The following is a 26,210-nucleotide window of genomic DNA, read 5'->3' on the forward strand; positions in this document are numbered from 1 at the left end:
CCGATACGAGTACGACCTACTCGTTTTTGAATTCACCATGGAAACAGGATACTCTGACATGCTGCCACTCTGCCATGCAGGAAATCTGCTTTCTTCAGAGGAACTCCCCACGAGGTCCGACTGCACCAAAGTCTTCAAAACAGTGAGCAATGTCCTTGGGTGTGGCTGGGCTTTATAGGCCTGCCACACCCCAAGATGGCCGCTGCCACTAAAAACTTGGGAGTTGTAGTCCTTTCATAGAATGGCATTGATAAGTGCATCTTGTCCACCAATGTCCTGACCCTGCAGCTACATGAGCTTTACCAGAGGGCAGCCGACGCTGATGACCACTTCTGGAGCAAGCGAGGATGACAAGCGGTGCGCATGACGTGGCGCAAAGACGCGAAGCAGAGGTCAGGGCGGGTCCTGGACCGCGCACAGCCTTATTCCTGACAATGGGACTCTACCACAAAAACCCATCCTGGAGTACAGGGTCGCTGCTAAGGCCTGTACAGATCTGGGCAACTGTCGGAACCAATATCTTCCATGGCAGCTCCTCCTGGCATACAGTGTGACCGCAATGATACAATATGATTCAGGTTTCACTCTCCCCACACGGCATGCAGCTCATGGCTACCTTCATGGCAGCCCTCTGCAGAAGCGGGTTGCTGACCTCATTCGGCACACGGGCAACGACTTTTTGCACCAGAAGTCCTCTAGACAGGGCTCCCAACTGGACCTCATTGCGTCCAGCGCTCTCCCCTCCATCGCAGGGCACACTGGTTTTTGCAAGCCGGCAGATGCTGGTGCTCGAGGCTCCAGAGCATGTGGTCTTGGTTTCTGTGTGTGATGTCCCCATCAGACTAGCAGGCCTTGGCCGCCAGTCCTGGTCACAGGCAGAAGTCTTGCAGAGCTTATCCTCCTTAAAAAGCTTGTATGGCTACTTGCCAGATAACAGCTTTTTTGGGTCTGAACCACCCCTTCTTAGAATACATTTCCAGGCACCAAATATGATTCATGGTCTAGGTCTTTGCAGTTTTATGTTGGGATTATGCTTCTTGTGAAGTGTACACTTTTCTGCTCCCTCTTCCTCTTGAAAGGCTGTCTGTCACAGCATGAGAGACCCCGAAGCTGGTAGTCCCCAACACTGCCATGGGTGTGACTAGAGTTCAGACCTGTTGGCAGCTCAGTGATATGTGCATAAAAAAGATTATGATTCCTGTATCAGCCCCATCTTCTTCCTGAGATGTGTTCAGGCCATTTCCTTTTGATTTCCCACTGAATCAAGGGGCATTCTTTTAAGTGTACCAGGGGAGTCTCTCTCTCTCCCTCCTCCAGTGTGCCCTACCCAGCTCACAGAAATGTAGCAATACACAAACCTGTCTGTGGGATTCCTTTACTCCTACTTCCTTCATGTAGGTCTGGGTCTCCCAAAATGGAACACTTATATCCTCCACATAATGCACCATTGCAGGCACCTCAGTGTACATATTCAGCACATACTATCCAGTACTGTCACCTTCATGTATTGTGCCAACCTAGGTGCGCAGACATTCGCACACACAATAAGATAGCGCACACTGCTCAGAAATGTAACCTAACTGTATTATGCCATGGTGTACTACATGGAAACACACCCACTGCTAGTGCACACATTAATCATGCTCGCACTGCACAACATTTGACACTTCGTGCATTGTACTTCTTGCAACCACACATTCACCCAGTACATGCTTTCACTCTGCAGCCCTGCACAGCACTACATCTCTAATGTAATCTATTCCTCTCTGGTATAAATGCAACCATTACTTACCATGCGTGAACTGCATAGCACTGCTCGATCCCTGTACTGTACCCTTCCCAGGCACACATACATTCAGCAGAGTCACCACTTCTGTGCAACACTTTACATCTAACTGAGGTAGGGCAAGGGTGAGTTAAGCACACAGCAGCAGAAGTTTAAAAAGTTATGTGAGCCCGTAGACCTCCAGTGACATGGGTTAAAAAGGGCCTGTGTACTCCTACTGATCACTACACTTTATGCTTCCTCCACCACACTCGTGCTGCTTAACTCTTGGTGAAGGCAGTAGCCCTCCACCACTATCAGGGTAGCGCTTTAGGGGGCCAGTCCCAGTCCAAGAAGACCGAGATCCATGAGACAGGCCTGTATCATGGCACACACACATCATCCATGTTTGCCTATGACAAAAAATCACCTTCTAGTTTCCAGATACCAGGGCAGTTGGGCACTGAGGGCAGGGTTACACATCCATTACCATTCATACATATCTGATTGGCTAATTGGTGGGGACTGGCAATCCTCAGAAGTGATTTAGGAGGAACAATGCTGCCAGGCTGTGAAGTGGCCTTCTTGAAGTTGCTTTTTTGTTGGGGGAGTAATGTCCTCCTACTCTTCCAGGCATTCCTCCCCCTTGGCAAACTCCTTTATTAGACAATACATACTATTTAAAAAAGCAGCATTGCATATATGCATATGGTGCCAATAGGGCTGTTAGACAAAAGCCATACAGCTACACTGTCAGTAATAAATAAGGTTGGATTCAAATCTCCAGACATTAAACTTCTCAGTCTCTATCATCCAACTGATACGTTGCGTGTGTGGCTTTTGGTGCACTGCTAAGAGCAGAAGTAGATGTTGTGGCATTCGGTGGATGGGACAAGAACACAGGGCCCTGGAAAAGTTAAATTACAAGTATGAGTACATAATAGTGAAATAAATTCAAAGTTACATTTGAGTACAATTAAAATTTATTCAAAAAAGTTGTCAGATATAGTTAGGATTTAGCAAAACAAGTGATAGAAATTATCTACAGCATGTTAGTCGGACTACTAGCATGAGGACATACCTGGGTGCTTAAGTGGGTTGCACTTGGAAGACCTGCTCTGGATGTTGCACTGCTGCACTTGCAATGACTCTTGTCCCAGCTGAAGCACCAACCTACTCAAAAGAATGGCTGTATGAAAATGCTACACATACTTCTATTAACTTTACAGACATGAATTGCATTTACTCTGACTTCATCCCCTAAACTGAAGGGGTGGAGAAATGCAGGTCTACACGTCACAATTAATTTACACTGATAAATCATGAATTACCAATAGTAGTACATTTTCTGCAATGAGTAAATGTACACTTGTAAATTTACTATTACACATTGCCGAAACTTTACTACTATTGGCAATTCACTCATCTCATCTCATCTCGCACACATCTCACTCATCTCACTAACATTCTCATCCAGCTCCATGTCCTTCTGTTTCACTTCTTCATTTGAAGGTGCCATCACTTGTAACCACCAGGGAAACATGATGACAGGAGCTCTGATGATAATCCTTCAACCCTCAGCTATAAGGCGAAGAATGAGGTGGGTTCTAATAATTCTCGCCACAGTGAACACACTCTTCCTAAGGGAAAATTGGGATTTAGGGAAGGAAAAAAAAGAAAGACCAATACCATCCCCAATACCACCAACTCAACCACTGCCAGCTGGATACACAGTCCATCTCTCTGAAGTCACAGGGCTGATGGAGGCATCAATTTGATTATGAATTGCTATGTTCTTCAATAAGCATATTGTCTGATATCAGATATAACAGTAATATGGTAAGAAGAGGTATATAGTCTTGCTGGAATATTGTCATAAGGACCTGTCTCCCCATTCTGTGACTTATTACCTCATGCTCACAGAAGGTGAACGACCCTTTAATGTACTGGGAGAGCATCTTATGGTGGGAGCACTGGGGCACCAAAGTAGGAACAGCAAAGAACTTGCCACAGAAGAATAACCAGCTATTTTCAAATGTTGCAAATCTTCACAGAAGCACATAAAGGCGCCATAGAGGAGCAGTAATGGGAAGCACTGAAGAGGAAGCAAAAGACACAGAGGGAACCGCAAAAACAACAAGATGCAGAAACCGATACATTGAACGAACCATATGCCAGTGAGAACCATATAGTGAAGAAAATTGCAAGGCAATGTGGTGCTACTAGTTACACCTCTTATGCTGCTTCATAAGTACCGGATTCTGTAACTTAACAACCCAATTGGCCTGACTCTTGAGTCTGCCCTATAAGGCACTCCTCCTGCACAGCTCCAGCATCTATAGACCAGTAGTCCAATCCTTCCAGCCTTCCAGATTGAACTTCTATTCCTAAAATCCTTCTCTGTAATGTAATCTCAAGCCTTAGTCTAGCCTTGATATCATTCTCCTTTTCCGCTGGATCCTGGAAGAAGGCATGGGTAAATGTCTGAAATATTTCCTGCCTTCTACTCCCAGCTTACTTCCATGTGCAGATAAAAACTTCCCGTTACACTACTTCTATGTAGATTTCAAAGTTCTCCATTCAATCATCCCTTTTTACCTGGAGTTCTCTGTCGTGTTGTACGAATCCTGCACTGCAATTCGGATTCCATGCTGCAATTTCGTTTTTATAATTCAAAATTAGCAACAGCAAACAAAAACAACAAAAGTGGTCACCATATTCATGTTTATCACCTTTGTCACGTTTCAGTGACTGTTCTGATGAAATGCTTAATGTCAGCAGCCACCAGCTGTGAAGGTGGGTATCGATCTCTACCACCTGGGAGCATGGGGTGTAAGGTGCTTCTATTGCAGTTCATTTCAGAGCACTTGAGTGTCAGTGTCGCATATGCAGAGCAACGTAATACATGGTGCAGCACATCACTGGTTGTATGTGCCTCATCTCCAGTTTCCTTTTTTCAGTCGATAATGTTCATCTGAACCTTGTTCTTTTGATTTAGGTGAATTCCCAGTGGGACCCAGTCTAACCCCATGGTAGTATTGAGGGTTTTGTGTAAGCTGCAAGAAGTCTGGGCCTATGGGTTTATTAATTGCTGTAATGCTGAGCTCCGCATTAAAGAGGTGGGTGCTGGGAGAGCCGCGCGGTACGCTGCAGGCAATAACACACACATACACATACAGTGTTACAGTGTTGAGTGGTGGTGCGGACTGCCTTACCTAGCCCCGCCTCTTTATTTTATACTCTGTGTGCCATGGCCCCGAAAGCGCTCCTTCGCATCCAGGTCTTGACACACCGACACAATACTAGACTGGTGCTTGATCACTACATCCCTCCTCAAATGGATCATAACTTACAGTCACCCCTTCAGCATGCAAAGTCCCTCAGCTTCTGGCTGGGCTGTGGATTCGGTCTCAGGTGATACCGCCTGGACTGGGACGACGCCGCTTCCGGTTGTTCATTACCTGCCGAGGGCCCCAGCTGATCCTGATCTCTAGGCCTGCCACAGGCACCATGGCCCTCGCTTACCTGATGGGTGGGGCTACATCTCTCGGTCTCCCAAATGGATTTGTCCACCTCTGGTCCTTCCTCTGGCTCTTCTGTGATGGTCACTCTAAGGAACCACAAAATGTTCCTAGTCACTTTGTCATGCCCTCTGAGGGCAGTCATCATGGTCCCTCGTACTTGGGTGACTGTCCATACACCAGGCTCATACGGCGTATGAAATTTCCAGCCCGGTTTTCTGTCTTTCAGAATCACTTTGTCACCAACCTGTGGGTGTCGAGCTGCAGCACCCTCCTTTGGCTTCCCCGATCATTCTTTCTCAACCGCCTGGATTGGGTGTCCTCACTTTGAGACGGGGGTGGCTGCCACCTGGGAGGGGTAAGTAACACATCTCGCCTCGCACCATTAAACATCATCATCCACAGTGCTTGTCCCATGGTGCAGTGTGGGGTGCTTCGATACTCTTGGTGAAAGTGGTCAAGGCTCATCTCCAGATCATGCGCCTCAAGGACAGGAATCCGTAACATCCTGTTCAGTGTGCACATGAATCGCTCAAGTTCTGGGGCCACAGGGGCGTGATGCGCCAGTGATGTATCCCAAGGTCTGCCTTCAATGATTGAAAGTAAGTTCTCTGTAAGGGGGGGTCCATTGTCTGCCTTTATTTATCCAGGCAGTCCAAACATGGCAAAGACTTTTTCAAGCACAGACTCTAGGTTGGCATAAGCGGTTGAGCTGATGACCTTTACCAGCGAATACTTGGAGTACCCATCCACCAATACCATTGTGACACGTCCATTTGGAAAGCTGCCAAAGTCAAGGCTGATTTTAGGCCACGGCTTGCCACAGACGTTCTTCATCGGACGGGAGCTGGTGCTTCTGGGGCACACGTGAGCTGGCACCTAGGACACTGTCTTACTAGGGTCTCCACTTCCAGCATGAGATCCGGGAACCACACTTTTTCATGCATGTGGGCCTTCGTTTTAGCTGTGCCTTCGAGGCCACCGTGAGCAAGCTGAGTGACCCTGTGCTGCAGACTTTTGCGTATCACTAGCCGATGTCCTCGGAATACCAGTCCTTCTTGGGTGGAGCTCGGCTCATTGCGAACTCGCCAAAGTTTTCTCAGTCTTTCCGGTTGGCCTCTGGCAACCCACTGATTCCTTTCATGAAGTCTGTCCATGATCCCTGTCTCAGGGACACTTTCACCCTCATCAGCACCACGTCATCTCTAATGGCTTCATCGATTTCGCCTAAGCTTATGTATTTTGGACAACTGTTGCTCGCAATAGCACTGATGTGAATTCTGTGGCATCGTCCTCGGCTTCATGAAAACTATAACCTGCTGTTGTTGGATGTCGAGACAGAAATTTCACTGGATTTCTTGCTCCTCGCCTATATACAACATCCGCACAGTACGGCTGCAGTTGTACGGCCCATCATTCAATCCTCGGAGGTGGGTGGGGAGTAGTACCTCTGAATAATGGCACAACGGGCTCATGGTCTGTGTCCACTGGGAGCGGCCTCCCAAAAAAGTATAGGTGAAAGTGTTGACATGCCCACCTTATCGCCAGGGGTTCTCTTTCAGTCTGTGAATATCCTTGTTCCGTCGGTGTGAGAGCCCTACTGGCATATGCGAGGGGTGCCCACTGCTCTGGGTCGGTCTCTTGGGTTAGCACTGCACCTAAACCCACTGGACTGGCATCGACAATCAACTCTGTCTTCTTTGTTTGGTCAAAGTAGGCCATTGGGGTGTCATCTAGTAGTGCCGATTTCAGAGTCCAGAACGCTTCGTCCTCTCAGGTGCCCCATTTCCACAGGGTGTTGGTTTTCATGAGTGCTCTCAGGGGTTCTGATATGGTCTCCAAGTTGGGGATGAACTTGCCACAGCAGGTGACTATCCTGAGGAAGCTTCTCACCTCTGTTACGTTCCTAGGGGCTGGCACCTCTTTCATTACCAGAGATTTCCTTGGATCCACTTTTATGCCCCTCTGGTTAAAGACATTTCCAAAGAATTCAATGGTCGACTTGAAAAAAGAACACTTTTGTCTACTGAGCATGAGGCCGTTCTCCGACAGTCACCGGAGTGTTGCTTCCAGGTGTCGACAATGTTCTTCAGCCATGGCCGAATGGCTCAGAATGTCGTCGCTTAGATTCATGGCTCCGGCCAGTCCTAACAGCATCTTCCTGATAGCATCCAGAAAAATCTCGGTTGCCGGGGATATTCCGGAGCTGAGTCTTTTGTATCGTCTCAGACCAAGGTGTGTGTAAAATGTTGCTATGTAGCGGCTTTCGTCCGCCAGCTCCAATTGGTGATAGCCTGGCATGCATTGAGGTAAAGTTTGGAAAACCATTTTGATCCGTTAAAGTCAGCGTCATCAATGGTCGGCCTGATGTGTTTCTTGATTGCGGCATTGGGGAGTCTAATATCAATGCAAAGTCTTATCTTCCCCGGTTGTTTCAGTTTCTCAGTTATCACCTGGGGCGACACCCATGGTGTGGGTCCATGACCCTTTGGATTACCCCAAGATCTTCCAATTTTTGGAGTTCCGGCTCCACCAGTGGACGATGATGAAATGGGATGCAGCGGTGTCTTAGAGTGAAGATGGATTGGAGGAGCCTTCAGTTGTCCTAGGCTGGTGGTCAGCTCGGGAAATTGTTTTAGCAGATCGTCAACTTGGATGTCCTTCACACACCCTGCAAACTAAACCAGCCCCAGGTCTTCAGCAGAGTGGCTGCTGAGCAAAGTTTCTGCTTCACGGGCTATGACATGAAACATGGCCTGAATTTCCCGGCAGCCTGCCTTGTCCGCTACGGACATTTTTCCTTTCTGCTTCAGTGGGGGGTTGCTCCCATACTTGAAGATTCTGGTTTTAGAGTTCACCAATGGCGGACAAGGCTGAAGGCGTCAGTATTGCTGTATGCCCATCACATTGACCGAGGCCCCGATGTCTATGAGTGCCGTCACGGTGGATACCTCGATGTCAACCTCACAGGTCGGCTGGGGTCTCCTTTGTTGCTTTAGGTTTTCATTGAAGGATATTAGGAATGCCTCTTCCTCCTCGTACTCTTCTGAGGAGTCTGCAACCCAGCCCCGGCCGGCCTGGGTCCGTGTGTTGTGTGGTCTAGGGTCTGCTATTGCCAGCTGCTTGATCGCCTTGGGCCACTCCCGTCGACCCTCTGATCCTCTGCCTCTATAACCTCCCATGCATACAGCTGCAAAGTGGTTTGGCCACCCACAATTAGAGCATGTCCTCTCACGTGCTGGGCACTCCTTCGGGAAGTGTTCTTCCATACCACAGTAGTCACATCGTCCACTTTGCTTCACCACGGAGGGGGGCTGGTTACTCTTTCTCAGTTGTTGGGTCTTCACCAGATCAGCCCGTTCCACTTTTATGGCCTGTTGTTTTTCCAGCGCTCGTGCATTCACGAGGTCCATCTCATCTGCCCTGGCCGCCAACATATCGTGCGATCGCACCAAGATGATGATGTCTTCCAGGGTGATGTTGGCTTGTCTCAGCATAAGGCCCCTTAGGATTTTGCTTCTGAACCCCTGAATGATCCGCTCATGAATATCTTTAGGTTGATTGCCCGCTGTGCAGGTGCTTGCAAGTTCTCGAAGTCGTGCGTAAAATTATTTGATCTACTCACCCTCCCTTTGGCGTGCTTGTCGGAGCTTGAAGAGCTCAAAGTCAGGGTTAAGGTGCAGGTCAAAATGCGCATTGAGGGCACGCACCGCCACGTCATAGTCATTCATGACCCCTGTGTCAGGCAGGTGCTTAAACAGTTTGTAGATCTTGTTGCCCCAAATATGGAGTAGCAGCGACCGTTTAACAGCTCCTTTATGCTCCCTGGGTGCGATGAAGTAATTCTCCAGTCTGACAGTTCAAACCTTCCACCGTGGTGAGGCAGTCACAGGATTCACCAGTTCACTAAACAGTGGCAGGGCACCCACCATGTTGTGCTGTGGCTGGGGTTAAGCAGGGCCAGCCACCTGCGTCTGGTCATCTGCCATTGGGCCAGTGGGGTCACCAGCTTATGTGGTTAGCTGGGAGTTCGTCAGTAGGTGCGCTCTGTTTGTGAGGTATCCACTGTCTCTATGGTTGAAGGTATTTATTTTCTTCTGTTTTCTTTTTTTTAAAGATGTCAGTCCGTGGTGTGCACTGTTCTGCCACTGTTTATTCAGTATGGCCTGTAGGTTTAGGCAGGTTAAAGTCAACAGCCTTCTGTCTCTGTTGGTTCACTTTTTTTTTCTCACTCTCTCGATGAGACACACTGGTCAGGGCGGTCTCCCCAATGTGCGTGGGAGACGACTTCCCACCTTCGTCGTCAGTGTAATGCAGAGCGCCGCATTAATGAGGTGCAAGCTGGGAGGCCGGCGGGGTACACCGCAGGGAATAACACACACACACACACACACACAGTTTTGAGTGGTGGCACAGAATGCCACAGAATGCCTTACTCAGCCCGCCTCTTTATTTAATACGCAGTGTTCCATGGCCCCGGAAGCACCCCTGCGCATCCAGATCATGACAAACATCCACAACACTAAACTGGTGCTTGTTCACTACAATTGTGTGTGTGGGAAAGTATGTTTACATCGCTAGTAGAGCACTCTTAGTGCTGGTAATTCTATCATGGGTCCGTGCCCTAGGGGCGTAGCTTCAGGGGGTATGAGTGGGGTGTTACACCCCCTAATATTTTGTGATAAAACTGTTCGGAGCGAGTGCTTTCAGTCGGGTATGGTGAGGTGTCTGTCAGATTTCACTAGGAATTTTTACACAAACAGACACAAAATGCACAAACACTCTCTCTTTTCTCTGTTTGGAAAGACTTAACAAATTTTGGTTATTTCACATAATAATGCACTTCCTCTAACTTAGTACACCTACCAATCTGCATTCCTCTCTTTCTACTGCCTTTTAAGCCCCTCTCAAACGCCTTGCTTGTCGTATAATGAATTATACCATCATATGCTAGTGTGAGTGTCTGGAAATCTGAAGCTAACACTTCCCCCCAGTCATACTGACCAAGCTACGCCCCTGTCAACTACATGCTTTTGTGAGAGAATGGCTAGGGGAATTCTAGATAGAGCTGGAGAAAAGAGGATGAAATGACAGTCTGTCTTGTGAGCGCTCAAAAAGGGGACCTGCCGTGAGAAAACGTACCAAGTGTAGGGCATTCTTAAGAAACTGCCCAGGGCCCCTGTCATGCCTAGCATGAGAGAGCCCCTGGCTCTTGGAGTCAAGCCTGACCCATTGAGTCTCCGCTTGAGCTGGCGAATCTCTGTTGGTGTGAGGTGTACTGTCAAGACACACACTTTTGGGTGGGCTGCAAGTATTCTGGTAAGCTCCATTACTCCATGCTGCAGATTGTGACCTTTAGAAGCAGGACAAAACGTTTTTCACCATTCTGGTCAGTGCATGTCACTCTGGAAACCCACTGAGCAGGAAACAGACCCATTCCCAATGAAAGTCAGACGGTTAGAGATTTGCAGGGGATGCAAAACATGCAGTATGGTAAAGCTGGAAAATAGATGGGCCATTGTTCCAAGGGTTTTAGAGAGTAATTGCGACATAAAAAACCATAGACCGCCATAGGGTCAAGGATTATAGGCCGTAGAAGCTGAGACTACTGTAAGGCCACTCAGGCCTAAGCATGTAACAGTGAAGAAAAATAATTGATATTTGAAGTAAGAGACTGGCAAAGCACTTATGGTCTCTGACAGTCGTAGGGAACGGAGAATTCGGACACAGAGTCAAAGAGTAATACCGCTTAGAAGATGTACACAGTAACCCCTTTCTCTTGGTAGATGTTGTGAGTGATAAATTAGGAGTGAAGCAAAGTTTGGCTGTCGTGTTTCTGCTTCCAAAGGACTAAGCTACCCAAAGCCACCCTTCTTTCCCACTCGCTTTTCTCTTTGTCAGCAGTTGAGTAATGTACCCAGGAGCAGAGAATGGGAAACAGTCAGGACTGAAATAAAGTTACCTTGAGTGTGAGTCTGGTACTCTTAGGGCCTCATTTAAGAGGCCCCAGAGGCACACGGCGCCACTGGAGCGTCATCACTGGAGCGTCATTTTATTTTACACTGCAAATGTGCAGTGTGTCAGTCCATATTTATAAGGTCACGTAAAGCCACCTTGCATGGCTTTTCATGGCCTTGTAAATATGGACCCCTTTCACGCTTAACACTGCGTGAAAGGGGCATTCCATGGGTGTTGCTTGGGGCATTCTGCAGCACACATAGAAAGAGGAAAACTCCTCTTGTGATTATTTTTGTGCAGGAAGGTGCCACTTCTTGCACAAACACAATCATCCCAACAACGCAGGCACCATTGTACCATGGTCCAAGGGTGCCTGCGTTGACACATGGCAGCAATTTGTGCACCAGCACAGGGGGAGAGGACAGAAATGCTCCGTATCTTGTAGATACCCTGCACCAGGGGCCTTGTAAATGAGGCTCTTAGTCTTTTGGCTCCAGGGCCACACAGGCCTTTAATTTCACGGAACATTTCCCTGGTGGGGTGAAGCCCCCGAAGGGCAGTTTTGAAAGCCCAGGGCCATTCCTTGTACCTTTGGTCACTTTCTGTTGAGATTAATGGCAGAAGGCACAGAGAACCTTCAAGAGAAAGAGTGTAGGTAGAAAGAAAGTGATAAGAGGGGGAGAAGAGAAAGAGGAGAGGAAGAGAGAGAGAGAATAGATGTAAGGAAAGCTAGAGATATTGCGAGGATAGAAAGAAAGCAGGGCTTGTTTGACCATTTTTACCAAGGCTGCTTTTAACTCCCTAGTTTGGCCCTGGTTGGCTCCTTTTCATAACTGGAACCTACCACAAAGCCTTCTGCCAACGGTCAGAAAAAACGCAAAGTTTGACTATTTTTATAAAATAAGTAAAACAGGGGAGGCTGTGTGTAAGATCTTGAATGGGGTGTGTTGCATATGATGTTGGCATTCATACACAGTACGGACAAGCAAAAGCTCTGTAGTCATGTCTGGAAGCAGTCTCTTATGCCCACTGGCTCGCAGGGATACCTTTAAATTGATAATGGTAACAAACCTATGTATGGGCTAAGAGTGACAGAGTGGTATAACATAACGCCAAATTAAACCTGTGACACATAAGAGTAAGTATGTTTTAGGCAAATACTGATTTGGATGAGACATGACTGAGACTGTCAGATTACTTTCAATCGGACTTTAGATCTTATAATTCCTATTGTTCTGCAGAGTTGAATATCAAATAATTACAATGATATCTAATAATTGTAATGATACCATCGCAAGTTGATCAATTGAGGCGCCAATACTCTTTTTTGTATTCTACTTATGATGTATGGTGACTTACTGTGTTTTAAATGCAATAAATAAATGATTGTAACATAGGCCCATGATGCTTGTTTCCATGGTGCATCCAGCTAGATTAATATTGACTCTCATTACTAACAATTCACATAAAATCGGTGCTATTTACAGTCATATGAAATATATTTCCGATTCATCAGTAGCCAAATTCAGTGTGCAATGGTGCGCTAGGCACCATAACACACTAGGGTGATAGACAACAAATAGATAAGAAGACATTAAAAAAAATTGCACTTTACAATTTTGGATGAAAAGAATGCAGTGCTCGACCAGCTGCATTAAGACAAAATATAGCACAAGGCATCACTGATCCCAAATCCCAATGTAAAATCGGGTATTTGCAATGTAGTTCTGTATATTATGGCCCAAATAATTATTCAAAAAAACAGCAGCCTGTGAAAAATCAAACAGTTTCACGACAGAGAAATAGCTAACTCATCCTTCACAAGGAAATAACTTTTGATTGTGCCCCCCGTGTTGATCCCAAGAATCTTGGGGCCAGATGTAAGTAGATTCTGAATTGCGAGTCGCAATTTGCGAGTCGCAATTCAGAATGTAGGATGGTGTCCCTGACACCATCTGCAACTCGCAAGGGGATCGCAAAGGCCCACCTCATTAATATTAATGAGGTGGGTCGCAATTTGCGACCCACTTGAGACTTGCGGCACTCACAGGGATGGTGGCCTGCTGGAGACAGAAGACCACCATGTCAGTGACTGCTTTTAAATAAAGCATTATTTTTTTTTGTAATGAAGCCCGTTTTCCTTAGAGATAAACAAGATGCATTAGAAAACAAAAAAATTGAACGTTTTTGTTTCTTTTTTTCAGAGCAGGCAGTGGTCCGTAGGACCACTGCCTGCTCTGGAAAAATGTTTTCAATGCCATTCACAAAGGGGAAGGGGTCCCCTGGGGACCCCTTCCCTTTTGCGAATGGGTTAGCACCCATTTGAAATGGGTGCTAACTGCGATTGTTTTGCGACCGCGTACGCGATCACAAAACAATACAACATCGCGCTGTGACTCTCAATTAGGAAGGGGAACACCCCTTCCTAATTGCGACTCGCAGTCCCGTTTTGCGAGTCGGTAACCAGATGTAAGTAGTTTCTGAATTGCGAGTCGCAATTTGCGAGTCGCAATTCAGAATGTAGGATGGTGTCCCTGACGACATCTGCAACTCGCAAGGGGATCGCAAAGGCCCACCTCATTAATATTAATGAGGTGGGTCGCAATTTGCGACCCCCTTGAGACTCGAGGCACTCACAGGGATGGTGGCCTGCTGGAGACAGAAGACCACCATGTCAGTGACTGCTTTTAAATAAAGCAGGTTTTTTTTTGTAATGAAGCCCGTTTTCCTTAGAGATAAACGAGATGCATTAGAAAAATAAAAAATGGAACGTTTTCGTTTCATTTCTTCAGAGCAGGCAGTGGTCCGTAGGACCACTGCCTGCTCTGGAAAAATGTTTTCAATGCCATTCACAAAGGGGAAGGGGTCCCCTGGGGACCCCTTCCCTTTTGCGAATGGGTTAGCACCCATTTGAAATGGGTGCTAAATGCAATTGTTTTGCGACCGCGTACGCGATCACAAAACAATACAACATCGCGCTGCGACTCGGAATTAGGAAGGGGAACACCCCTTCCTAATTGCGACTCGCAGTCCCGTTTTGCAAATCCGTAACGGGGTTTGGGCATCGTTACGTGCTTTTTGCACGTCGCAAACAGCAAAATACGCTGTTTGCAACGTGCAAAACGTTTTGTACATTGGGCCCTAAATGCTGCAAACACAGATACTTATGAACCTGCCTGGTGATAGATAATCATTGCTTCCTTTATGGTCCTAATATAGTCATTTCTTTGCGAGGAAATCAACCCATCGCTTTTACCCATTCTGAATAAAAGACAGGGAATAAAGCAAGGGGGCAGAGGTTCACCATGGACCTCTTTTCATTGAGCAATAAAATGCAAAAAAGAGACTTGAGTAAGGCGCACTGCCACATTCTAACTAAAGGGCACTCCCATAATTTGCTTCTAAGTAGCCCAGGTTCGACCTTTGTGATCCCATACGAAGAAGAAAGAAGATGACCATCTCATGAAGTACAGTTTCTTTATAAAGCCCAGCCATTGGTATGGTCCATTACAAATATTTTCGCATCCAGTCACAAAGGGGAAGGGGCCCCATGGGGACCCTTTCCCATTTCCCAATGGGTTAGGGCCAATTTGAAATTGGTGATAACTGTGATTGTTTTGTGACCGCATTCACTGTCGCAAAACAATCATACTTAGCACTGCGACTCGAAATTAGGAAGGGAACACCCCTTCCTAATTTCGACTCACAAACCCTTTTTGAGATTTGGTAAATAGATTACCGAATCGCAAAATTAGGTATGTGCGTCGGAATTTGTTTTTTGTCGCAAACAGCCCTACTCTGCGTTCACGGGCCGTTCCCTTACGACAAGGAAACAGCTTTGTCCATCCTGCCCTTAATCCCCCGAAGCACTAATCTGGTGTGGAATACAACAGTGGGTACTGAGTTGGGGAAAAGAAGCAAATGCTTAATATCATTGCTAAAGCTGACAGATTCTCAAGTTCCCGTAGTTCAAACTCACAAAGGCGACTGACATTGTGGTAGTCACTGGTAATCCAGCAGAAACTGCACAACCCCCAAACATTTATTAAAGTTATTCAGAGAGAATATAAAGCCAGAGTATGTTTATGTTTTACGATGTGTCATTAGTCCACTAGTTGAGAACTTCATCCGTAGATATTGAAATTAGCTTTTTTGTTTCAAAAGTGTCCATTTTGACAGAATCAGTTCCTTGGCGTTTTCATGTCTCTAGTAAAAGTATATCGCAACTTGTTTGCATTGATCATAATTTGTTATCACGACAAAGTCCTAAAAGTGGTCAGCAGATGAAGCAAGTTATTTTCAGTCAGTGCACATAATACAGCATCATCTAAATAAAATGGATGGAGACATGTACGTTGACATGTTCTTTACATTGGTGTATTTTTGTAGAGGATTCAAGTTTTTAGAAAATGAACAGCTGATTAATACATTAAGAAGGGTTGGGACTAGGATTCAACCCTGCCTCCTGCACCCAATGACCAAGACCTCTTCAGTGAGTACACCACTGTGTACATATCTAGGTAATTGCCTAGATCTAACGTGCCTTCTCGACCCATTTTGCCCTCTCCTCATTTGTTTCTGCTATCTATTTATTCCTAGACTGCTCCCCATCATACGTTCAACCCAGCTTCCATTGCCTACCATCACTCCATTTGGAGCCGGCGTCAATGTTCAGGCACTGCATTCAGCTGGGCCGGCTGGCAGAAACACAGTTTGCACCCGCTGGCCCAGCTGAATGTTCTTTATGTGGCCGGGGGGGGGGGGGGTTCTGCGTGTTGGCAGTCTTCTGTTGACCGTCAGTGCCGAACTCGGCAGGTTTTCCCGCCGAGTTCGTAATGAGGACCTTAATGTTGAAATATATTATATGGCAAGAGGGGCTTAAGAGGCAGTGGAAAGCGAGAGGTGTGCAGATTGATAGCAGTAGTGAGAGAAGCACAATATTTTGTAAAAATAATGAACATTTTGTAGGGCTTTCAGAATAGAGATGAGAGAGTGTTTGTGTGTGTTTTTTTCAATGTGGGCTTGCATAAATCCCAGGTAATATCCGACAGACACATCACCATACCCGACTGAATGCTACTGTACCCGACTATTCATCAGAAAACAGATTTATTAGCGGGGGTGTAACCCCTCCACCCCCCTCGAAGCTACGCCCCTGTGTTTGACATTTTATAAAGCATCACCAAGTGACACAGCACTATATTATGGTTTAAGTGGACAACTAGCATGGTGGTTAAGTATATTGTATTGTATTGTATTGTAATCGTATTTATATAGCGCTTACTACCCCTGACGCAACTCTTACTCTCCCCTACCCAGAAACATACGGACATAACTTTGGTTCGTTTGTCAAATATGCATACAATTTGTCAACAAAACTACATGTGAATCTAGCCATGAAAATTCCCATTAGCAGAGATTTGAGGATTGATAAATTATGAACCGGTGCAAAATTTGTGTCCAATTTGGCAAGCAAGTTGTGTGTTGTGTGATTTTGTGTCAATCTGTCTAAAGTTTTGTTGATTTTTTTACAGATTAATTTGTTTTTGTGAATCAGTACATGCACCAATTTTTTTATGTAAACTCAAATCTGATTGAGAAATATTCCTTCAATAAACCTTCTTACAGTTTGTGAACCAGATTTCCCAGTTCATGAACATCACTGGGAGAAAAGTAAGGAGCCTGTGGTGACAAGGTGAGCACAACCCAACCACAGAGGCGACTATTCTCAGGTCCTGGCCAAGGGCCACTAACTTTGGCTGATTGTCTTGGTCTCAGCTAAATCTGCGCACCCTGGGTTCTCTGGATTGAGTCACTTCCACACGTGGTGAAATGCCACGACCGGAGGTATTTGGGGACGAATGTGGTATGGGCCATGGGGACTGCTGTAAATGGTCACAAGCTGTACTCAATAAGTTCTAGCAACATGGGTTCAAGAAATTTATAGGTAGCTAAGTATATTATTTAAAAAACAAAATAATCCACCAAAAAACGTCTGTTTCACAAATTTTGTAGTTGTCTACTATGATGGATAACTAACGAACATTATAAAAATAATCATAAAAATACAGTTAAAAACTTCAGTTTAAGAAATATTATAGATCCAATCTCTGATCTAAAAAAACTCTGAAGTTGTATTTCACCATGTTACCACAATGTCTTCATAGACTGTTCATGATCTCACATACGACCACAAATTATATCATCAAAATACTTCACTGATGGTATAACATACGATTTTATCTGTAGCCTAATTTATGTCATCACAAAAGCCACAAATGGTTGCACTTTTGAAATAAACAGCAGAAGAATTTTAGCAGAGACATATTGACGTTAATAACGGTAATGCTGCTTTACAGCTGGTTTAACTTGTTTGCAAGGTGTTGTGCAGATTAGTAATTTTAGAGAGTTTCATTATCTGACTTATTGGTTTATATGTTTTATTCTTAAGAAAATGGACTTGGTGCAAGTGCCTCAGAAAGCGCATGGGAACTTCTTCGAAGGTGACTGCTACATCCTGCTTTCGGTAAGCTACATTTTTGATACCCTAACTTATGTTCTCGTGAATTTGGGGCCAGGACTCAATTTCAGCAGTAGATGTTTGTTGAATGGCTTGCGGAAGAGCAGAGATGGGCAGGGAGCCTAAAGCAGTCCTGTCAAAAATGGTCAAACCAGCCCACTCCCTTCATCTCCTGGCGCAATCATTCTATTTCCATTCATCCAGTCTCACTTTCTCCTTCTCTCTCTCACTCCACACCCTCTGTGATACCTTTCTTTCCCTCTACTCCGCACTCCCTTCCTCCCCCTCGACATCTCTTGTGCTCTGCCAGAACTATATTTCCATTGGGCTGCAGCTCCTAGAGGTACACGGACTGTCCAGCACTGTCACTCTGCAGAGCTTTCCCATGCAATCGAAGGTCAGAGGGAGGCCTTGCCACCTGGTGCCTCATGTTACCTACTTAGATAGTGCTGAGGAGACAGAGCCAATCTCTGAATGAATCCTTCAGTCCTTCAATTAGTCTCCTCTTTTGCAGTAAAGACAAACTCACCCATTTCAAGGGATCAAGGGTAGGGAAGACTCATGCTCTTATTCTTTCATTCTGTAGGCATGGGCCTCCACTTGACCTGCTGTCAGGAAACCTCAAGGATGCCGGGTGGGGACAGTACCTCTGAGGGACTCCGGTGGGTGGGTTGTCACTGCACTCCCTTGAGCACGTTGTCCTCCTGTACCTGTCATTAAGTCACAATCATATGTACTGTATAGAACAGTCAAGCATGACGGTGATTAATGGACGTAATGATACATTCATTGAGGAGTCAAGAGGGAGAACTGACATTCTTTACTTGATCAATATTGCTTTCTTTTCTTAATTTAAATAGCTGCAATTTTGTTTAATGTGTTTGCCCTTTACATTCTTTATTCTCCACCAGCATTTTTATTGTTTTATTGTATATTTAGGTATTCACTTGCACACCACGCACAGATACATGCTCTCACTTGCTATAAAAAGACAGATAATGTTATTTTTGAGAAAACTAGGTTTGTGTGTGTAGCACCAGGTTGTTGTTTCTGTGCTCGGCCGAAGCCACAAGTATCACTATCCTGTCAGGGGTAATACAATTACTTGTGATTCAGAACACTAAGGTCAAAAGTTCACACCGAAGATAAGAAGCTTCTGCAATGCTGACAAGCTCCCAAATTTTCTAGAGACGTTTCTTTGCCATCTGTGATGACCTGGACAACCAGAGTGAGCTGCGAGCATAGCCACTGAGAAGTCTGCACGGAGAAACACTGTGCACCTGCCAAAGTAACTGAGGTCACCTTGACCACACTGGCCTCTGCATCGGTATTTAGTGCTACAACAACCTTGTTGTAGTGCTGCACTCTGCCTTTGTATTAAATCATCCCAAAGGATGCCTACGACCAAAAGAAGCCCGTGCAGGTCTCCCTCTGCTGCACATAGCTCGGATCACCAACATGGTCCATCTTCTGTTGCTCAGAAACGTTGCGTTTATAACCAGCACAGATCGCTGAGGTCTGGTCCTCAGGAGTTGATGGTGGCTCTGCTAGTTCACTGAGCTAGCTGTGGTGGAAGTGCATTCTCAGCGCAAACAGATCCTCAACGCTTCTGCTTCCCGCGGCCCAAACGCAGAAGCACAATACTGGCTTTACAAAGTAGTGGCGGCCGGCAGCTTTAGGAGGGAGGGGGGCGGGCGGGATACACACACACACACACTCATTCTTTCACACACAGACACGCACGCACGGACATTCATTAACAACACTCATACCATTCAAACATGCACGCACGCACCAAACATTGATTTTAAAAGATTGCACACACTCATTCTTTCACACACACATGCACGCACGCACATCCATTAACAACACTCATAACACTCAAACATACACCCGCGCACCAAACATTCAATTTAAAACATCACACACATACACACACACACAAACACTTACTTTCAGCCTCCAGGTCCCAGGAGGGTTGGGACTGCTGCCTTCCCTCATTGGCTGACCTTAGGTCAGCCAATGAGGGAAGGCAACAGTCCCAGCCTCGTCACAGAGTGGGATGGGGTCAGTGAGACTGCTGACCCCACCCCACTCTGTGACGAAGTGTCACTGATTGACACTCGCCCTGGGCACTGCAGGGTTTAAACCTGAAGCGCCCAGGGAGAGTGTCAATTGGTGACGTTTTCCTCGTCACCCAGGGGAGGGCCTCGAGGCACCTTTGCTGAGCCGAGGAGGTCACGCCCATAGGAGATGTCTGCTCCTGGCTGCCTGAGCTGAACATGGAGAGAGTCTGTCAGGCTGACCTTTGTTCAGCCTGACATACACTCTTCATGAGGGGCAAAAGGGAAGGGGGCGTGGTCCCTCCGCCCTAAAGGACGGGCCGCCACTGTTACAATGAAGTGAAGATTTTGCTCTTTAACGGACACTTGGGGCCTGACCACCAGCTTTTTGTTCACCAACAGCAGGGTCAGCGATGAAAGGGCCATCGCATGCTAAATATATGCTTTACCAAATCACATAATATACAGTGAGAGTGTACTTGATACGAATGGACTTTATTAATGCAATGCCAGATATGTTACCATTGTGCTCAATATGCTTCTTAATGAAAATCATGTAGTATCTTACAAGAAAAATACAGGAAACTCACGAACTTTAAAGCAATAAAGAAAATAATGGTAAAAATAGGACAATGCATTCTGAAATAAAACTGCATGTTCTTCGTTTTTTTTGCTGAGTTATAGGTGTGTGATTGGTGGGCACTACTATAAAAAGCAATGTTGCATTGTGGCGGTTTGGTAGTATCAGTTTATAGACTGCAGACTAACTGCAAAATATGTTTTTTCACTAGTAACTACTGATTTAGGGAAGTCGTGAATTATGGAACCTTTAGATTATGTTTGCGTGGTGATGCTCGAGCATTTCATTGCTAGCAGGTAAGGTCACCACATTTAAAGGCTAATAAAAGAATTGGGAGACTTACGTCTTCTCTTAGTCGATTAATATTTAGATTTATCACTCTGCATCAAACAGATGTGATGTGGCTATCTTCCCTTGAAACGTAGCGCCTAACGATGGAAAGTCGAGTAGAAAGTTTGATATCTCTTTCGTTTAATTTCGCTCAAAGAAAATCTCTCTTTTTTAATAGGGGATCAGGTAACCTGGACTACAACAGGATGTGACACTTTTATAATTAATTGTATATTTAGGTATTCACGTTCTTAAATTGTTTAAAATGAACCTTTCTTGCTTGCAAGTTTTTCTTTTTACTTTTCGGTACCCTTTCTCCTTTTACACTCCCTTGTCTGTCAAATTTATAGAAAATAAAAGTGGGTAATGCTTTATGTAATAAAATGTAGCATCATATGTTACAATCGTTTTTCATTTTACCTACATTCATTGCATTCAGTTTTACATTAAAAAAATGTTTATAGCAAAATGCTGTGCATTCAGAAGTGCATGACCATCACACGTTAACTCGTCACATCGAGGTGACCATTCCTTTGACTTGCCACAACAGAGCGGTCAAATTGTTAAGACCTAGGTGAGTAGAGGAAATCTGCTAAATTAAGGTCACGGACAAGTCGCAGTGATGGTTGTGGATGTGCTGACATGCTAGCCTTTCGGAGCCTAATTCTAGTGTCCACAGATGGTGAGGATGCTTTCTTTACCCTTAGCTTGGATTCCGGAAGTCAGCTGCTCTGACTGCAGGGAGCGGCCTGCTGCGCTGCTAACAACTAAAAGCCACATTCACTTCAGGATGTTTGATTGAAGCATCAGGAAGAGTAATGCATGCCAATCTTTAAAATTGCACCTTCGGGAATGTATTTGAAGGTTGACTTGGAAAGAGTGCATTGATTTAAATAATTTTTGCTATGAATGCCAAGACAAAATGGGCTGCAGAAATAGTGTAACCATCAAAAAGGCACAATTTTAGCTTTTAGTCATGCTGTAAGGACAAAGAAAGTCAGAGCTCCTCACGAGAAAGCTCTTTCTCTCTCTCTCTCTATGATCACCATCAACTTCTTTCCAAAACCACTGTAATGGATATGGATGGTGCACCACCAGAATATCGACCTACTAAAACATCGACTGATCAATAGCGACTGCCCTACGACTATATTGCCATGGGCAGTATATGTAGGTGAGCAGATTTACTATTATTCACTCCATATCTATGCACCCTGATTATATATTTAGCTACAAGGTACATAGATGTGGAGTTAAGTAGACTAAATCTTTACTTACCTATATATACACCTAACTTGACAACTTTGTGGTTGTTGATGTTGTGCTGTCAATATTTCTGTAGGTCGATAGTTTGAACCTGATATTGTGACACACAACCAAAACAGACAACTAAACAAGGCTAAAGGGCCAACTGATATACCAGGATTACCAGTGCTCATTATGCATCAAACCAAAACAATCATTGCTGATTCTCATATGCATGAAAATAACCTGATACAAGTAACATAGTGCTCATTCGTTAAGTGGTATTGTACGGACACCAGATGTTATTGTGCTCCTGCATTCTATGCTAAGACCTGCATGCTGACCTTAACTATGGCCTCGGCTTAAATAATTGTAGGTAGAGGCGTTACTCTTCTGTTTAGTGGAAATGCATGGCACCATTTTTGAAAATCAAAAAGAGAGGTGGTCAGCTAGAAAACGGCTGACAGGAAGTCGCAAGTTTTGCGTTCAGCCTTAGCCTTAAAGTAAAGTGTATTCACAGAAACAGAGTGTCCGAACCTCTTCATCTCCACCACCAAAAGTAGATCCCACGTAACAACTGTTCTCACAAATTGGATGAGTCCAACCACTGGGCATAAATAGAAAGTTGCCCTGTGTGTTGAAACTTTCAAACAGCAAGTTTGCTGCTCCATATAACAGTCACCAAAAGGATGGTGAGGATCTTGCTCGGAAAATTAGAATCATAAACAGCAAAAGAGGCACTGAACATGGTAAGAACAAAACCACAAAATGGAAAGCAGAATGTGTGGAGGATTTGCTGCACTGAAATAATACAGATTGAAATGGCAGGACTTAGACACAACACTAGGAACTAATACACAAGACCAGAGGCTTCTAGGCCCTGGACAATACTGGACCAAGCAGCCCATGCAGCAAGGCAACCCTAGGCACTCTGTATTGGGGGCTAGGATGAGCATTCAAACTCTATTACTGGGTGTGATTTACTTTAAGGGGTGCAACATCAGGATTTTGACCGATTCAAGAGCCCACAAAATTTAGGGGGTTGCTATTTATGGGATTCAAGGAATTCAGACCTGAAATGCTTATGTAATAGGAACTTGTGACTTAAATAAATGCCTACAGTGAGGGGTAAAGTCAAACACTACTATGCAACTTCATGACGATAACTTGATGGCAATATGATAAAGGTAACACAGACAGGTACACTTTCTTATCATGTTCTTGTAGTACCATTTTGAGTCCATTTATTTTGTTTAATAAATCTGTCTACAAGCTCAAATTAATCTTCTAAATGTTACATTCTGTTCAGCCAATAATTTGGGTTTCAGTGTCCCTCTGGACCACAATATTAAACGAGGCCAATGGTAACAAATGTAACTGGGAAGGTCTGATTTTGTGAACACTCAAAAAGAATAATGGCAATCCCTGGTGAATCTTGACTGGGACATGTTAAAGGTATAATCAATGAGAATCTTACATTCTGCATGTACTTCAAATAGATGCAAACTGTTCTTGCTATTGGTTGGAAGGGCAGGTGAGTCAGAACGCAGATCATCACCTGCAATTTCCCATCAGGAAACCAGTCACACAAGTCCTCTATATCTAGACAATTCCTTTAGTGTCTAGAAGTTAGATCCAGCTTAATTGCCAGACTCCCACATAAGATTGCCAGTGGTGGGCCACAAAGCCTGAATAGATGTACTCAGCGCTCTTTGCCAGTCAACAGTTGGCATATCAAACAACTCAAATATGTGATATGAGTTTTTAGGATCAGATGGGCTAATTCCTCTGCCAGGGCCTAAAACCCCTGTGGCCAGTCAATAAGGCCTAGAATTAAATTTTGATCTTTGGAGAAAAGACAGAATTGCAAGGACAAAAATTGCTGCAACCCGAAAAGATTGCGTTTTGTCCCAGGCATAGGTTACAAAACTGTCCCTTTTAAAAACTAGTATCAATGCCAGGATTTAAGGTGAAATAGTATAGATGGTCTTCAACTGCCTATAACATGTAGTTAATCTGCATACCATTTATAGGGGGTCACTTATACCTTTGGGCATTACCAGGCAGATTGCATTCCTGTAGTTTGAATAAACAAAACACCTCCTGGAGTACCATTGAGTTTGCCATCAGGCCTCTATTTTTATAGGCATTGACAGTAATTTTATGTCAAGGCCTGTACAAAAATAGTGGAAACCGAGAGATGCCGTATTTTTCTCCCAGGAATGTTAACTTATCATAGCAAAAGCACAATGTGACCACTCCCAAAGGTATTGGGGAAATTTCTATATTATTCCTAAATTATGATTAATGCAAACAGAAGAAGTGTCATGTTAAAAATAATACATAGGATGTTCTATAAAATCTTATGCAAGTACCAGATCTTGACCCTAAAGTGGCACTCTTAACCATTGTTGCAAAATGCTTGCGGGCCTTTTGAAAAGTAAAAAATAAACACCTCTCATCAAGTGCGCTGTATGATCCCAGAAGTAATTTGTATATGAAAAGGCAATTAGGCAATTCGCTACTGTCCTAAATAACTCGTTGGGAGAATTCTTAGATTGTCTTATTGGAAAAATGCTTAGCTTTTTCCTCAAGAATTAACCTTTTATAATCTGCTATCAATTGCATATAGACCTGTCTAACCCGTGGATCATGATTTGATCTCCACTCTTGACTTCTACATAGCTCTTCATGAGTTCTAAGTCTTTCTGTAAACCATGGTTCTGAAGGTTTTTTTCTCTGACTGGTGTAATTTTTTTTCGGGAGCTGCCTGGAGCCATGATGAGTAATTCTGTATCACTAACTTAAGATCTATCCAGCTGGCAGGTTTAGTGTCAGACAGCAGCGTCGAAATTCTACGGCATTAGTATTGTGCCAGGCCCGAGCCACTCTTGAGTCTGGAAGTCAAGCTTCCTGCGGATTGCAAGGAATGAACACTAACCCCAAATACAATTGCTCTATGGTCTCACCAAGCCAGTGGCAGGGCATCAGTAACCTGGAGAATCGGGTTGAAGGTGAAAATGCCATCTAATTTAAGGCTTGCACTATGAGTAGGAAGGTTCACCAATTTATATAATCCTAGGCTCGCCATAGTCAATCCAAAAAGCAGTATCTTTGCCCTCCGTCTTTTCGAGATGGAAATTAAAATCCCCCAGCACAGTAAAGTCTGGGGTATTGGTACTAGAATCAAGCAGTGGGCTTATGTTTTGCACAAAACAGGATCTGATAACTGGAAAGCGATATAGCAAAAGCCTTTTAAAGGTATAATTTTTGGTGAGTTCAATTTGAAACAAAAGAGTTTCACAGTCCGAGCTGCTTGAAACTGAGGAACAGGATACGGAAAGATTGTCGCAAAAGACAATGGCCAGCCCACCGCCACTATTTGCTGACACTGTCTAATCTAGAAGTAGCGTACCCTGCCAGAACCACCTGGACCAAGTTGAGACCGGAAGCTAAGTCTGCACAGGTTTCTGTAACAGATTGGATATCAGGCTTATGGGTGCCTAAAAATTCCAATAACTCAACTTTATGTTTAATTACAGACCTTGCATTAAGCAGGGCACAAGAAAAAATCTTTATGTGGAACTGCTAACAGGGCCTGGTAGGGGCCCCTGCATTGTCTGTCTTGAACAGTATCATTAGTAAGGGAGAAGTTGCATGAAGGACACCTTACTAGATCCCACTCAAGGTGAGGTTCAAAAGTGACACAGTAGATTTTCTCACCCTGCTTGTTTAAATCAAGAAGTTCATCCCTCGAGTACCCTTGTGAGTAAGGTGCTTCTGAAGAAAAAAGGGCAGGGTTTCTGGCGCATGGCGTGATCCGGGAATTGACGGGCTTGCATCAGGCATGCCTTCGGTGTGCTAACGTCACGCCTGCTGTGCACATCCACTGCGCGTCCGCGCTGCTGCCATGAATTTAAAGGGGTGGAGCTCTTACAGACTCCGCCCGACACTGCTGTAATTGGTTCCCCTTGTCTTATTAGAAAACATCATGGCGCATACCCAGCTGGTGCGATAACACCTCTCAAGTGTGCATGATTTAAGAATGCATGGTAAACATTAAAAACAAAGTTACAAAATACTAAAAACGGGTCTAGGCAATTTAAAGTGCAAAATACACCTCTGTGCAATGCAGCAAATAAACAAGTATAGAGCAGGTTTTTTTTACTAGCACGTCCGCCATGAATTTAATAATAGCGTGCTATATACAAAATTCTCTAACAAGTAA

The 26,210-nt window shown here is 44.7% G+C and overlaps 1 protein-coding gene across 1 annotated transcript in view; it reads left to right on the top strand.

The window, feature by feature from the left end:
• Nucleotides 1-26,210, top strand: part of AVIL (advillin) — a 186,220-nt gene that overhangs the window by 66,655 nt on the left and 93,355 nt on the right. Inside the window, exon 3 of the mRNA XM_069230920.1 lies at nucleotides 17,696-17,770. Within this exon, the coding sequence (XP_069087021.1) occupies nucleotides 17,696-17,770 (75 nt within the window). The remainder of the gene's footprint in view (nucleotides 1-17,695; nucleotides 17,771-26,210) is intronic.

Source organism: Pleurodeles waltl, chromosome 4_2 (assembly GCF_031143425.1).
Source record: "Pleurodeles waltl isolate 20211129_DDA chromosome 4_2, aPleWal1.hap1.20221129, whole genome shotgun sequence".
Lineage (NCBI taxonomy): Eukaryota > Metazoa > Chordata > Amphibia > Caudata > Salamandridae > Pleurodeles > Pleurodeles waltl.